General features: G+C 41.5%; 1 protein-coding gene across 1 annotated transcript; it reads left to right on the top strand.

The window, feature by feature from the left end:
• Positions 1–7,759: 7,759 nt before the first annotated feature.
• LOC145548532 (uncharacterized protein C17orf114) lies at positions 7,760–15,052 on the top strand. The gene is made up of 3 exons (XM_081599059.1): positions 7,760–7,959; positions 13,054–13,149; positions 14,086–15,052. The coding sequence occupies exons 2-3, from the start codon at positions 13,065–13,067 to the stop codon at positions 14,256–14,258; spliced, it is 258 nt and encodes an 85-aa protein (XP_081455185.1). The 5' UTR covers positions 7,760–7,959; positions 13,054–13,064; the 3' UTR covers positions 14,259–15,052.
• Positions 15,053–15,410: the final 358 nt, after the last annotated feature.

The following is a 15,410-nucleotide window of genomic DNA, read 5'->3' as shown; positions in this document are numbered from 1 at the left end:
AGCCAGTGGCGCCACTCCTCGAGGGCCAGCTTTATCGCCAAGAGCTCCCTATCCCCCACGTCATAATTCCTCTCCGCAGGGGTTAGCCTACGGGAAAAAAAGGTGCAGGGGCGCAGCTTTTCGTCGGGGGCTGCGTGTTGAGAGAGAACTGCTCCTGCCCCCGTGTCTGAGGCATCCACCTCCAAAATGAATTGTCTGTGGGGATCCGGCTGGGTCAAAACGGGAGCCTGAGCGAACCTCCTCTTGAGGTTGTTAAAGGCCCGATCCGCACCCTCAGTCCAGGAGAAGGCAACCTTAGGGGAAGTGAGACCGTTTAGCGGGGCGGCCGTCTGGCTGAAGTTTCTTATAAAGCGTCTGTAGAAGTTTGCGAAACCCAGGAACCTCTGGAGCTGCTTTCGTGAGTTGGGAGTGGGCCAGTCAATCACTGCCTTAATTCTCTCGGGATCAGGTCTAACTCGCCCCGCCTCGAGGATGTATCCCAGGAAGCTGATCGAGGTCCTGTGGAACTCGCACTTTTCAGCCTTGACAAAAAGGCGGTTCTCGAGGAGGCGCTGGAGAACGAGACGGACATGCGTGCGATGGTCAGAGAGATTACGGGAGTAGATTAATATGTCGTCCAAGTAAACAAAAACAAAAACGTTCAGGAAGTCGCGCAGGACATCATTGATCAGGGACTGGAAAACTGCTGCAGCATTAGAAAGGCCGAATGGCATAACCAAATATTCAAATTGTCCCATAGGAGTCTTAAAAGCCGTCTTCCACTCATCTCCGTGACGAATACGAACGAGGTGATATGCGTTGCGGAGATCTAACTTGGAGAAGATAGCCGCTTCCTGCACTGGTTCAAAGGCAGATGAAATGAGGGGGAGTGGGTATTTGTTCTTAACAGTGATGCGGTTGAGCCCTCTGTAATCGATGCAGGGTCGGAGGGACCCGTCTTTCTTACTAACAAAGAAAAACCCCGCCCCCACAGGAGACGAGGAGCGCCTGATGATGCCGGCTGCTAGGGATTCCCTGATATAATTCTCCATAGCCTGGCGCTCGGGGAGAGAAATATTGAAGAGACGGCTGGAAGGAAGAGGCGCACCCGACAGAAGGTCGATGGCGCAATCGTAAGGGCGATGGGGGGGTAAAGAGAGAGCTTTGTCCTTACTAAACACTTGTCTTAAGTTGTGGTATTCCGCCGGAACCAGGGAGATGTAAGCGGGATCCGCCCCCTCATCGCTGGCCGACGGAGAACTTGGCTGGACTGCGGATTGGAGACATGAGGAGAGGCAGTTAGCGGACCACGACTCGAGACGGTTGTTAACCCAGTCCACGTGGGGATTGTGCTGCTGTAGCCAGGTGAGACCTAAAACCAGAGGTGACTGGGTGGTGGGAAAAACAAAAAAGGAGATAGTCTCACAATGATTGCCGGAAACCACTAACTGAAGCGGCTGGGTCCGGTGAGTGATCTTGGGAAGACGCCCCCCATTTAATGCGGCGACATCGAATGAGACGGGAAGCCTTACTGTTTCGATGTTAAACTGTTCGACTAGGGATTGATCGATGAGGTTTTGTTCGCTGCCTGAATCTATGAGTGCTGAGAGGGACAAAGACTGGTTATTGAGTTGCAGGATCGTAGGGAGTAAAAAACGGGAAGGGGTTGGTGAGCGAGTTCGGCCCATCAGTTTCCCCATTCTGACTGACGGACCTTCGTGTTTGGGCGGACCGGACACAAAGCAATATAATGGCCCGGCTTGCCACAGTACAGACACTGATTTAACTCTCTACGCCGCTGCCGTTCCTCCGGGGTCAAGCGCGTACGGCCAATCTGCATGGGCTCCGGCTCTGGGTCGGGTGCCAGATCCCCGGGCCGCGCGGGTTGGGACACCTGCTGAATAGCTGAGCCAGGGAATCTGACAGGCTGCCTCTCCTGCCTCTGGCTTCGGCGCTCCCTGATTCGGTTATCCAGGCGGGTGGCGAGAGTTATTAATTCATTTAATGTCTTGGGCTCGTCTAAAGGAGCCAGCTCGTCTTTTATGCCCTCACTAAGTGCGTGAAAAAATGCGCTCTTAAGGGCGCAGCCGTTCCAGTCTGAAGCCGCTGCTAGAGTGCGGAACTCGATCGAGAACTCTGCCACGGTTTTTTGCCCCTGCTTAAGGGACCATAAGCGACGGGAAATACTTGCTTGATCGGTAGTGTTCCCAAAGACCAGCTTGAGCTCATCCACAAATTCTGAGAAGGAGCAGCCAAACCTTGTGGGGTCCGTAAACCTTGCCTCCGCCCACCTGAGCGCCTTGCCCGTTAGGAGACCTAAAACGAAGGATATCTTGGCATCGTCACTTGGGAAGGAGGGCGGGGAGCGGTGGAAAACCAGCGAACACTGAAGTAAAAATCCACCAACCCCTCCGGTCTCCCCGGAAAATTTATCCGGAGTGGGCGCCCGGTAATCGGCGCTCACACTCGGTTGAGGAGTTGGCTGAGGAGGCGCCTTGTCACCCGCCGAGGGCGTCTGTTCGGGCTGCTGCTTCTGGAGTAGAGATGCCAAGTACTCTAGGCGCTGATTCGTGACGTTTTGTTGTTTACTCAGGGATCGTAGCACAGCCTCATGAGACTGGATTAGTGAATGCTGCTCTGCGAGGGTCTCACTGAGTGCGTCTGCTAGGTTCGCTTGTCCAGAGTGTTCTGTCATGGTTTTAGAAGTATACTGAACCCACATGCAGCAAAACACCCAGGAGAAAGCTCGAGACCAAAGGTTTATTAACAAACAGATCCGGAGAACTGTGGACGGGAGGCGGAACAGAAACGTCAGGGCTGGGGAGCAGGAACCAGAGCTATGCCAGTCCGGGGAGCTGAGGGAGAGAGGGGCCAGCCCGAGGGTGCTCGTCAGAGAAATCCGGGTCCGGCTGGCGGATGGGTCGGGTTCGGATTCGATCCGGCTTTCGGACTCGGTTTAACCGCGGATATCAACACTCTGGCGAGGAAGTGTTGTCAGGTGGCTCCTCTTAAGCTCCTGGTGATGATCTGATGATCGGCAGGTGCGTGGTGGCACACCCGTGGGGTGGAGCGTCGGAAGGGAGCTGGGGAAACCCCCTCTGGTGGTAGCTGGCGGTGGCGCAGGGACGCAGGACGACAACATGAACAGTCAGATGTGCCGATGTGGTTAGAAAATGTCTGAGCAAAATCATCCATCAAAACTTTTAAATCCAGATGTTTAAACGTCTAAAACAGACTTAAACTCACCCAACAGAACAAGTTCCTTCAGATTTATCAGATTTTTGTGCCAATTTCAAGAATGTGGAGCAGAATATTTAAATGTTTGTTTACACTTCTCTTGGTATGAGCGGGTGGCATTAACACATTTTGTAAGTTTATGTTATTTTTATTGTTAGATATGCAGGTAGAATGTCAAGAATGGCTTCATAAAGTGGTTCAATCTTTACTCATGAGTCACAAAATGATAATATCAAATACAATTAATCAGTGTATTTCTACCAGTTGTTCAATGACCATTCCTATTTCTGTGTAAACACCAACTCAATCTCTGAAGCACCTGTTTTGATTTTGACTTGAAAAACAGCATTATTTTTGCTTTTTTTCATTCAAAACTAGCTTAGAATAGCACAAAGTCTGCTGAACATTAATAAAATGCTGGAGCATTGAAGCATAAGGAGCAGATATATCAGTATTGTCAGCATAAAGATGGAAACTGGTGCATATTAAGAACGCTGACGTAGAAAATACAAAGAGGAGCCCCAGAACTGATCCCTGGGGAACACCTGCAGCTGCACAAACAACACTAGAGGTGACTGATTATTATTACTTCATAATTACATCAAATGTTTTTGTCCAAAACTGACACTATTCATGCGCATTTAGTGCATAAAAAGGTGATAATAAGGGTTATAACGACTAAATATTCAACTAACCTGAATTGTTTCATCTTGGTGTGAGCTGTTTGGATCGATATTTAAGCTTTTGTCTTATATTGCAGCCTCTTGGTCAGTAGAGCAGAAGCCATGGAGATTTAATTAGCAGAGGGCCAATAACTCCCTCAGGTTGTGGGCCCAGAAATGTGACAATGCTAGTTTCCACTTTTAGCTCACAGTGTCTGATATCACCAGGGTGCCTGAGGCAAGTGGTTCAGGCTTTATTAGATCCCGATACCTGAACTGTCGACTCACGTGAAGCTACATGCTGTTGCCTCACAGCAATACCTCAGCCTCCGGCAGACTGGCAGCAGCACGTATCACCTTAGAAGGACAGGAAGGAGCTGCATGAATGCATCAAGAAAGCAAAGTTACTAGGAAATCACCTGGTCAAAATCTTGGTGACAATGTGAACAACAACAAATGAAAAGAAGAAGAGAAAATCCTTGATTTTAGTTGGTAATTTAAGCATTTATTTGAGATTGTCTAATAATTTTAGCTTTTTCCTTTTAGAGGTCATGATGAGTTTAGTTAATTTTGAATCCTGACCGGCCTGCAATTAATCATCAGACAGCAGATTTAAAATTAGACACAATATTCCACTGGATCACGCCTGTCCTTCACCCACAGCTGTAGACCTGGAGGGTGGAGAGCACCAAGAGGTAAAACATCCATCCATTGAATGTGCTGAAGCTTTTGGATTTAATGCCAAAACACGTGAAAAAGTTTTATGAAACGTAAACAATTTAGCAAGGCACTATATCGCTGTTATCCCAAATTACAGATTTAGTTTTTGTGTCTCTGTTAATGTACTTTAAATCTGACAAATTCCTGCCTTAATACTGTTATTTTTTAGACTAAATAAAAAAACAACAATAATCAACTACAATCATACACAAGATAATAACAAAGCAGCATAAATGTTGAACAAATGAAAAAAAAAATTTTTTTAAGCGTCTTTGTGATTTTGAGAATAAAAGCTCTTTGTTACAACACGCTCTCATCACACTGTTTTCCAAATAGGAGTTCTTGTCATAATTGCACAATATCTATGTGAACATGTTTGGGTCGGGGTGAACAAAGCTGTGAAAACGAACGTCTACACACAGATTAAAAGCTTTTTCAGGTCGCAGTGCAGGAGCGGCTTTCTGCCTGTTTTCTCTCAAACCGATTCCTTTGATTTCAGACCAGCGGGATCAGACTCGGTCTCAAGACATCATTCGGGTAAATTTCCACTGGAATGAACTACTAACTCGCCTGCCCTCAATATTTTTCTAATACAGGCCACTGGGCTGTCTGTGCTTGTCGGAGACTCAATAAATGCAAAAAAACCCCCCCAGCAGAATGACATTAGGGTTTCCTAATTAGAAAACTTAGTAGAGTATTTTTTTGAAGAGATCAATAAGTTTCAATCAAATGTTAAGCCTTGATCTGCGAGCACTGAATGTGCTAGAGATGAGCTTCTGCTGGTGATTTCACTCATTTAAAAAAAAGGATTTTACTGAAAAGTTTTGTTTTCCTTATATGGTACACAATAATATTGTCACATGTGAAATTATATAAAAAATAAAAACCCAGACAAATAAATAACATGGTGGATAATGGTGGGTTATTACACTAAGGCTACATGTTGTCCTAACCTATGAGTTCATAATTCGACATAGTCTTAAAGTTTACATACTGACTGTATGTAAACTTTTGAATTTGTGGAAAATAAAAAAAAAACAATTAAAAAATGTTCTCGCCAAGTTTTCTGTTATTTAACAAATAGAAATAATGTTCATAATTCTAACTAAACTAAAGCAAGAAAAGTTTGGTCTGATTTAACTTCAGACAGTGAAAATAAAAAGTGTTTTCATCTTTTTATCCGGTGTATGTAAACGTCTGGTTTCATTTTATTGATTTGTATAATCCAGAGAGTCATTTTTGCCCTCAGTTCAGCTAAATATGCTAAAACTTGCTTAAGGATACAAACATAACATTTTGAAAAAAGACAACCTCAAAATTTTTCTGGTTATTTAGTATATTTTAGTTAAAGAAATTCAATACAAATATTCCAGGAAAGAACTGCATTTGTTATATCTATATTTAAAACATTAGTTGCTTTGGGGGTTTTTTTCTCCTAATTTTTACCTAAAGTTATTAAGAGCTGTTTTGACAGGCTGCAGACCCTTTGCTGGAGCTGATAGTGACTCTACAGTATTGGTTGATGTAGATAGGTATAGAAACAGATTTGTCTGTTAGGTTATAACATCAGAACTGAACAACTTGGACATTTGCTGCTGATGTTCAACTCAAGTTCGAGTAAACGGTTCCTCAGTCAGAGTCTGGTGTCTCTTGATAGTTTCTATGGTCTTTCAAAGAATAACCATGACAGAAATATTCACTATGGCAGCCATGCTTTTATCAGAAGTGTCTGCTGACGCTCGTCTCCAAACACTCTGCTCTCCTCTCCGCCTCTTGATGATCGATGGCAGGTTACTTAAAATCCTTCTCCTTCAACGCCTGGACTCGTTTACTGTTCAAACTCCTGTTCGCACGCATTAAGGATCGCTTTTCTTTCACTAATTAGTTGTTTTTCTACTTTTCATTTTATTTCTGCTGATATTATGATAATTATAATAACCGTAGTTGCAAATAAAAATTATCTTGTACATTTTAACCGTATAACACTTTCTGAAGACGTTTTACATTTTCTTTCTCTACAACTTTACAAACCAATGTATCTCTTATAATTTGCTGGAATCTCACAGTCGGTTCTAGTCGACTTTAAATAGATTATGCAAAGAGGGATTGAATAATTTGCTGTCATTTCCTACCCCAAGCAGACCGGCGGGAAGCAAACACAAAATCTGCTGAAGCACAGAACAGAGACGGAGCGAAATGACCCGCATCCGTCAGCCCACATTCAGGAGCTTCAGCGAATCCACAGAAAGTTGATGCCGAGGAAGTTTGCATAATTTCACACAGTTCCTCCTGCTTGTACTCGGCAGTAACCTGCTGGGCTGTTCTGACGAGATTCAGAGAAGCAGGATCTGACTAATTTATTTCTTGAAACCGTAAAGTTCACGACGTGCTCCTACCTTTTCATGAAACTTAAAACTAGTTTCCCCTTAAGCGACAATCAGTACCTGACTAACCTCCTGGTGCAACTTTAGTAAGTTTTGCACATTGACGAGAAATATGTTCATATAAAGTCAGAAACATTGTTCTCCTGTAATCAACAGGATGATTATAAATATATAATGCACAATATGTGTTATGGACACACACCATGGTTCAGACCACTAGTTAATCGTTACAATGAAAGTCATGCTGACGTTCTGTTTGTGGTTAAATAGAAAAGAAGCAAAAAAAACTTCCCAGCATTGAAAGTGTCATCCTAAGGAGGTTGGGCTTTCACTGATTCTTACAGACATCTTCTTCATATATTTCATTATTATCAGGTTTGTGAAAAATGTTTAAATATCTACCTGATTTGCTGCCCTAGTTTATTTCAGAGCTTCCACACGTTAAAAACCTGATCAGGGTCAAGTTATTGCACTTAATTTGGACCTTTGCCCTCACTAAAAGATCACCAGGTACAACTTTGATAATCAAGCTCTTCAAAACAACATGTCTGGATATTTATGAAGAAAAAAAAACTATAGGAAAGTTCACACAGTTGTAGCTATTTATAATGCTATTTCAGATCACATGGAGGCAAAACAATGCGGAGCATGCAGGAGGAAGCATGCAGGTCGGCGGCACACGGCGAAAGCTGAATGGAGGGAAGAAGGGAGGGAGAGAAAGCAGGCGTGCCCATTCAGCATGCTCCGGGGATTACAGAAACCTATTTAAAGTTCAGCGCCACGGAAGCTTCCCCCCATGTCAAGAGGACAGGAGGCAGATCCCCGGGACGTGCAGGACGAAGCAGAGCTGCTTTAAGGGTTTTTAATTTAGAGTGTGCAGCGACAGGGAAGCAGCAGAGGAGACGGACTGATCAGAGGCGCTTCGGCTGGAAAACCACTTAATACGGTTTTTTTCCTCCACACATAAAACGGGCCAGGTAGGAAAAGCAACTTTCTTTGGATTTGTAATTAAAAAAGTAAAATTAGTACAATAGTAGTGGCATCGATTGTTACAAAACCGATGTTGTGCTTGTTGCAATACGAGGTTATGCATTGATTAGTTTCTATGAAACTAATCTATGGTGTGTCAGTAAGACGTTCCTGGTTTTGATCTGACAACTCTTTCATCGAAAACTGTCTTGTCAAACTTCATTCTTTACGCCTGAATCAGTCACTTATTATTCCAGTTAACTGTCTGCAGGCAATACTGACCTTTTTCATAGATGTTCAGCCCTCCCTCCGCTGTCACAGTGAGGCAGCACCTCTCTCTCTTAGACAAGCAAACATGAAAGCTAAAAATGCAAACACAGACAGTGTTTATTCATGCAGATGACGAGATTACTGAAACAGTGTTAGATGAACGAGAGCTCACACTCTCCCAAGTTTTACCCAGAGCAGAGAACGGCCTCTTAAAGTCCATCAAAATGGACCAGAATGATTTCATTAAAGACAACCTTACATGTTTGAGAAGGTGATTTTTGATGCAACTTATGACGCTTTGTTGCTGTTTTACTTGTGTCGCTTAAGTACATGTGTTACATCACTATGAGTAAGTACTTACTAAAAGAAACTGTATGCAGATTAGAAAGGAGGGATTTGGAAACAGGAATAATTTCCTTCTTTTGACTATGTCAGAAAGATGTGCTCCATCTAGGCATTGTTTTATATTCATCAAATACTTTCTTTCACTTACAAAACATTTGCAAATCTCTTGTTCAAAATTTACCTCTTCGGTAGAAATGATAGTTTATATGGTTTTTAGATGATATTAATGTAAATACCTAAGAAACCAGGACAGTTGGTCTGAAGCAGAAGCAAATGAAGGTTCTGCCTGAGGCCTCCAGGCCAGCAGGGGGCCTAAACGAGCCTCAAATCCCAAAGGATTTGCTAATCGTTGAGGTGTTTACCATTACCAGAACTAGATAATAATAATAATTTTTTTTTGTTGTTGTTATTTTCATATTTACCATGGCTGGTCATAAGTAGATATCGTGAGCGTCAAACGATTTAGTGTGATGCCAACAAACAAAATGCAAATAAGCAGCAACTTCTTCCTTCAACTGGAATTTGAAAATCCTGCTTTTCCAGTCTATCATAAATATCACATTTTTTTTAGATAATGCTGCTCTTCACTTTTGTAATTTGCTTTACTTTTAAAAACTTGAGAAATGAATCACCTGCTATCATACAAATGTATATATTTACAGCGTAAAATTGACGTTGAGAGTCAAAATTATTTTCAAGTAGTTCAATAATTTATTTTTGCGTGCGTCTGTCGTGTGTTTTCCACAATGAAACTGCTGCTGCTAAAAACGGTATTAAAATTTACACGCAGTGGTGGATTTTGTTACATGCAAAAGCTTTTGGGCAATTGCCCAAGTCAGCATGAATAAGGGGTAAAAAATAAATGAACAAATATATTCAAACAGTAATTTGTGGCACAAACAGGTTTTCTATTGCTTTTATGAACAATACAGTCATAAAAGAATAGAAAATGCTTACCTTTATCTCATTTTAGCTGCAGATAATTGATATCTACAACAACTTTGAATTTAATGTGAATTTAAGGATTCACTAATTAACTAAGCATGTATTTAAGGCACAAAGCTCTTATGTTTAAGCTTGGGTAATTTATAGTAAATGTGCCATGAAGAACAGCACTCGCTGGTCACAAGGTGAAAAAGACTAATTTATCAAACTTCGACTGTATCAAAATGCAGTCAGAGGAAAAACTGAAGGTATTTCTCCACATGGTTTGCTTTGGCTGCAAAAGAGTGAGAGAGAGCAACACTTCCAAGCACATAACCAAAAGACTGAATGTATTCAGTTTTTCAGTTTCTGAATGTCTTTCAGAAACTGAAAAATTAGCTAAATAATTCATGCTAACAGCAAAAAAGGTTTTAAATACATAGTTTGAATTAAGTTATATCTTAATTTCCTTATAGTTGTTAAAGGGAAATCAAAATCGACAAAATCAAAAATTTAATAGGAATATCTTTGAACAGACACACCCCTCGGTGTGACATTTTGAAATGGTTGGACGGCAATTGTTGCAGACAGGTTGAACTGAAAGTGAATACCTCCACAGACATGCATAAACATGTCATTAAAACGATGAAGACCTGTTACGATACATTAGCACAGATCATAATCGGGCCTCTGGCATCGAGCGTTGAATGAAAACGTAAAACAACATTTCATGTCTAAGCATTAATATTCTTCACTCTGATCTCTCCCATCCTGTACCACTGGCCTTTTTTGTGTTTTCTTCAAAACTTTTCTTTTCCCCCTGTCCCCCTCTGCAGCCAGTGTGTAGGTCTACGTGTTTGCCATGTGAGGTTGTTTTTCCTCTCTAACATCCCAGCTCTGCGTTTGCTGCCAGACCCTGACAGCCAATCCAGATCTGCGCCCAAAAATTCCTCACCACTGACCAGGGCCTTAATGTTCTGGGTGTTTGTGTGCAGGACAATACATACTCAGTATTGCCCCTTCTTTTTTTTTTGTTTTCTTTCATCTTTTAAGTGCTATACTTTCTTAACCCCTTGTTTCTCGGGTAGCATGTATAAATCCAGCTAAACAAAAAAGACTTGCTGTCCGTAAGACGTCTAACATTACAGAGCCACACCTGTGTGAAACAGAGAGGAGGGACGAGGAAGTGAGGACAAAATGCAGCTTTTTACAGCTGAAGATGACATAAGTTTCTTATGCTTATTGGAAAAAAAGTCTGTAATGTCCCAGCAGCAGCAGAGTCTGTGTACGCACGCTGTCACGTCTCCAATGGAACCGCCCCACTGAGTCAAGCACCAGCAAAAAAAAAAAAAAAAGCACACCACTTTCCTTCATGTTGCAATCACACTTTAGTGTTTGTCATTAGATATCCAAATCTGTCCCTCTGTGAACAATGGGGCTCAGGGGATTAACACACTCGAAGGTTTTCCCACAGTACGGCGCCAAGGTGGGCGTTTTATTTCAGCAAGGCCTGGGAGAGCTCGAATGAATCCTCCAGGCATCTGCATCCATCTTTATGCTTTCTAAAATGTTTTCTGACTTTAAAAAGACGTGAAGGGTTTATTTGCAATTCCCCTAGATCACGAGGTGTCTGTGGTGTGAAATGTCTTAAGAAATCGCACCTTGGCAACACAACTCTCTGAACCGTATTCCTGCTTCGAGTCGGAAAATCAACGTAATTCGCTCACATTGATTGTTCAGGTGATGTGTAAACAGCAGCAAGTTCACAAAAAAAAACCTCATGTCAAACATGCAGTTTGGATTAGTAACATATAATCGTCTACGATAGTCTAACACATTTTAAAGACGGACTGAAATTCAGATCTCAGATTGCTCCGAGTTATAAGTTAAATGGGTAAAAGTTAGCTGATTGCAGGGAGTCTTTGACTTTGCAGCAATTCCTCGTACAGAGCAGCCATGTGAAGGCAAGTTCATCCTTTAACAGGAAGAAGAGAGCCACACAAACACCTTTCTGTGTCCACATGGTTGAGAGCAGCAGTAGCTTCGTCGGTGGAGCAGCTAAACGGATAAACTATGAGGCAGTGGAACAAGCAGTAGGATAAAAACTGGGACCGAGTGCATCGTCTCAGGAGATCGTGACATTGTTGGCAGCAATATGGCAACCAATGGACCCTTCCAGAGAGGCGACTCTGTTAATAAATGTGGAAAATATGAGTGCAGAAAGATTAAATCAGACAAAAACCATCAGAAGCACAAACAAACCGTATCTTTCACGATGTTTTATGCACTTTGAAACCTCGTTGGATTTTTGAGTTTGGAGTTGGTGAGAAAACTTCACGAAGTGTTGCTTTTAATTTTTGTAACCTGTAACCTAGAAGCGTCGCTCACACTACAAAAGGACATAATTAGACAACTTCCTTAACGCCTTTGTTACCTTATGTCTCCAATACTCAGATTAGGCTTCTTTGTTGTTAATAAGCTGAACTTTTAATATTGGTGAAATAGTAGCTGAAAATAATAGCTGAAAATTAGTGTTTTGAACAGGGATGATGAGTTTGTAGGCAAGGCACTTTGCCAATGTTAAAAATGCTAAAGTACTCTGGGCTTTTTAAGATGCTGACTGCTCATCAATATCACATACAACCACATGAAATCGTTTTGAAAAATATGTGATAGGAGCTCCTAGAAAAATAAATCTAAAAATATAGACTGGATCTGTTTGTATTTAAGTTATGGATCACTAGGACACATTCTGTATCAAACACTTGCAGCTTGTTGCCATCATCAAACAGTTAACAGTGATTTATCCTAAGAGTATTCATAACTCTGACAATCATCCAGTCCTTGCAGACCGTAAAAAGAAGCTATTATAGTCTCTCTGGTCCCTGTGCTCCATTTTTAATGACCCATTTGTTAACCCAATTAGACTCAAATTAAAAAAAGACACTTTGTGTCTCCAAGCGAAGGACCCCATCGTCTTCGGTCAGATGAATTGTTCAGAATTGGTCTGACTTGTTTTGGTCTGGAAAAGAAACTATCCTGACTGAATGGTGTAAAACTAAATGCTAAAAAAAGAAGCTTGTATGAATAAAATAAGATGGTTGGGAAGCTGGTGTTTCCCTGCAGATATCTGGACCTGTTCGCCTGTTTTAGCTGGGACATGTTTGCATCACGTCACCTCGGTGCAAATCCACTGCCGACTGTTACTGGGTAGCTGATCCGTTCCTTGAAGTGCATTAGAGCGCTGACGTCCATTGGCCAGGATTAGGGAGCGGGAGGGACGGCGGTGGTGATGGCACAGTAAATAGCGACTGAGTGGCGGGTTGCTGGGCCACACTGCCATTCAGTGATACTGTCAACCCACATTAAGCTGCCGTGGCTCTGAAGTGCAGCATCATAATCCCATTAAACTGTGACCAGGTGACGAGACGGGGGGAACTGCGAGCCGAGCTGCAGGCGGATAAACCTGCTTTATTGAGAGCTGGAGAGGAAGTGACAGTCACTGTTGAGTTCTGGTTATTCATTTTATATATTTACGTTTGTTTATTCCTCTCTGCCTTCAGACGGCGCGGTCATGGGTGTGAAGATGCTGCAGTGTTTTCCTTTCTACAGACGGTGCAAAGAGCGCTGCAAGAGCAGGGAGGCTCCCCAGGCAGCAGGTGGGAACACTGTTCACATTTTAAGTTAATGCAAACTTCTTTGTAGGGATTTCACATGGCTACCACAAGTTAAATAGTAGTGTTGTTAAGTAGGGGCGAGGATATGGACTTTAAGTTTTATCGCGATATTTTGTGGTACTATTGTAGTGACTATAAGAGTGAAGATAAGAATTATTTATTGCAACTTTTTCAGGGAATTGTGTAGATGCCATTTACTGCTAAATTGTAAATAGTATCTACACCATTTACAATTGCATGCACCATTTCATCCCCATCATGAAATGGGGATGATTACCATGAGCAGGGAAGCAAAAGCTAGCCAGAGTTGACCAGAAGATGAATGGAGGACAATCCTATTAGAAGCAGCAAAAGACTTGTAAACAAATACTTTTTTTAGCTGAGAAAGAGCTACAATAGAATGGGTTTACATGCGTATTAAAAACATATTAATGGATTAAAATGGGCTGGTTGAAGTTCAGACATTAGTCAAAAAGAACATGTGAAAATATTTGAAAAATGATCACTGATGTTGTCCATTCAGTTTGACTGAGCTTCAGCTATTTCGCTAGGAATGGGCAAAAGTTTCCGTCTGTAAGACAGAGGCGCTTCTACAAAGTTTAAAAATGTATGCAACGTTTTCAAATCATTGATAGAGTCGTTTCAAAGCATCGTAGCATTTTTTTTTGTCACATATATAATACATGGACAATTCCAATAGAAAACAATAAAGTCAGCGGCTGTCAAATGACAACAAAAACAAAAATTAAAACCTATGAATAGTTTTGCAAGGCAATGTCAGTGCAAGGTGCTCAAACCAAAACACTATATGAGTATGAAAACAAAAATGAGAGTAAAGTTAGCTTATTTGTTTTGTCTTTTACACTAAGAAAAAAATGAGTAAAGTTAGCTTAACTGTTTTGTGTTTTTCGCTCACAGTTCCCACAGAGGAGACGAAGCCTCGTCTGTCCTCCACGACGTCTTGGGGCAGCGAGGGCGAAGGAGCGGGGAGCCTCAGCCGGGGATCCCAGATCTACTTCTCCACCAAGGCCCGGCTGTCCTTCAGACACCAGCTGGACAGCAACATCAACGCCGTGGACGCCACCTACTGAGCAGAGCGGAGAACTGCAGGGGAGGCAAACGGACTGGGAGTCTTCAAGCTAGAGCTTTGCCCTGAAATACTGAGAACTCTTGGGAGGTTTTCAGTGAGAGGAAAACAGACTGGATGTGTCAGCTCAGCTCTAAAAAAAATTAAAAAAAGAGGACTCGTTATAGAAACTGATGGGAGCGCAAAGGACGTTCGTTTACAGGTTTCTTCACCAACAAGTGCATTATTATAATTTTTTTCATTTTGCAAGTTTTCTATTCTGCTCTTTCTGTTTTTATATTTGTGATATAAACAAAATGCTTTTTTTTCGCTTTGTTCATCAGATCATCACAGCTGATTTTAAATTGATCATTTTTTTAGTTGTAGAGATTTATCATGACTAACTCAATCTGAAGCACATAACTAATATTAACTTGTTCAAGTATATTTGACTTTCTAAAATCACGAGCTTGTAGTGAATTACTAAAAAGCAAAACATGATTTTTATTATCTTTTGTTAAAGGTCAAATATCCCAGAGATCGCACATGAAAACGTCACTCCAGCTGTTTTATGTAATGTTTTGAAAAGGACAAAGTAAACTGAGCCATACTGCGACTTTTCCATTTCTCTGCTGTTATTTAATTTTCACTCTTTTCCAAACTCTGAAATATGAAATGTTTTAAAACTACTTTAATGTGCTTACCTTACATGTTGACATATGTGGGGATAATTTCCTCACTGACAACCTAAACTAATATATTCTGAGCTGCAGTGGTCTGCTAACAACATTTGTAATAAAACCTGTTTTTATCAAGTGACTCTGATGTTATGGTTTATTTTACATTTTCAGTTAGAAATTTGCAATTACTCATCACAGGCAATAATATAATTGATTTCTTTTCTTTTTTTCTATTAAGTGAGGACCTAATATTAAGAAATTGCCTAAAAATGTGGTCAAAATCAATTTCTCTGTTTCTCACCTGCACCAGGAAATGGAAAAACTGAAAATAATCTCCTGGGAAAGAGCAACAAATTAAGCCACAAACAGAGTTCAAGAATCCAACCAGAACTAAGACAAAAGATTATTGATGGAGACAAATGACACAAACTGATGTGTGAACAAATGAACACAACTTAAAAGAGTGTGTATGTATACATTTGGGCTTTTGTGGATCA

This window comes from Poecilia reticulata, chromosome 18, assembly GCF_904066995.2.
Source record: "Poecilia reticulata chromosome 18, P_reticulata-male-v2, whole genome shotgun sequence".
Classification (NCBI taxonomy): domain Eukaryota; kingdom Metazoa; phylum Chordata; class Actinopteri; order Cyprinodontiformes; family Poeciliidae; genus Poecilia; species Poecilia reticulata.
The sequence above is the reverse complement of the archived record's forward strand: the minus strand, read 5'-3'. Positions and strand labels throughout refer to the sequence as shown.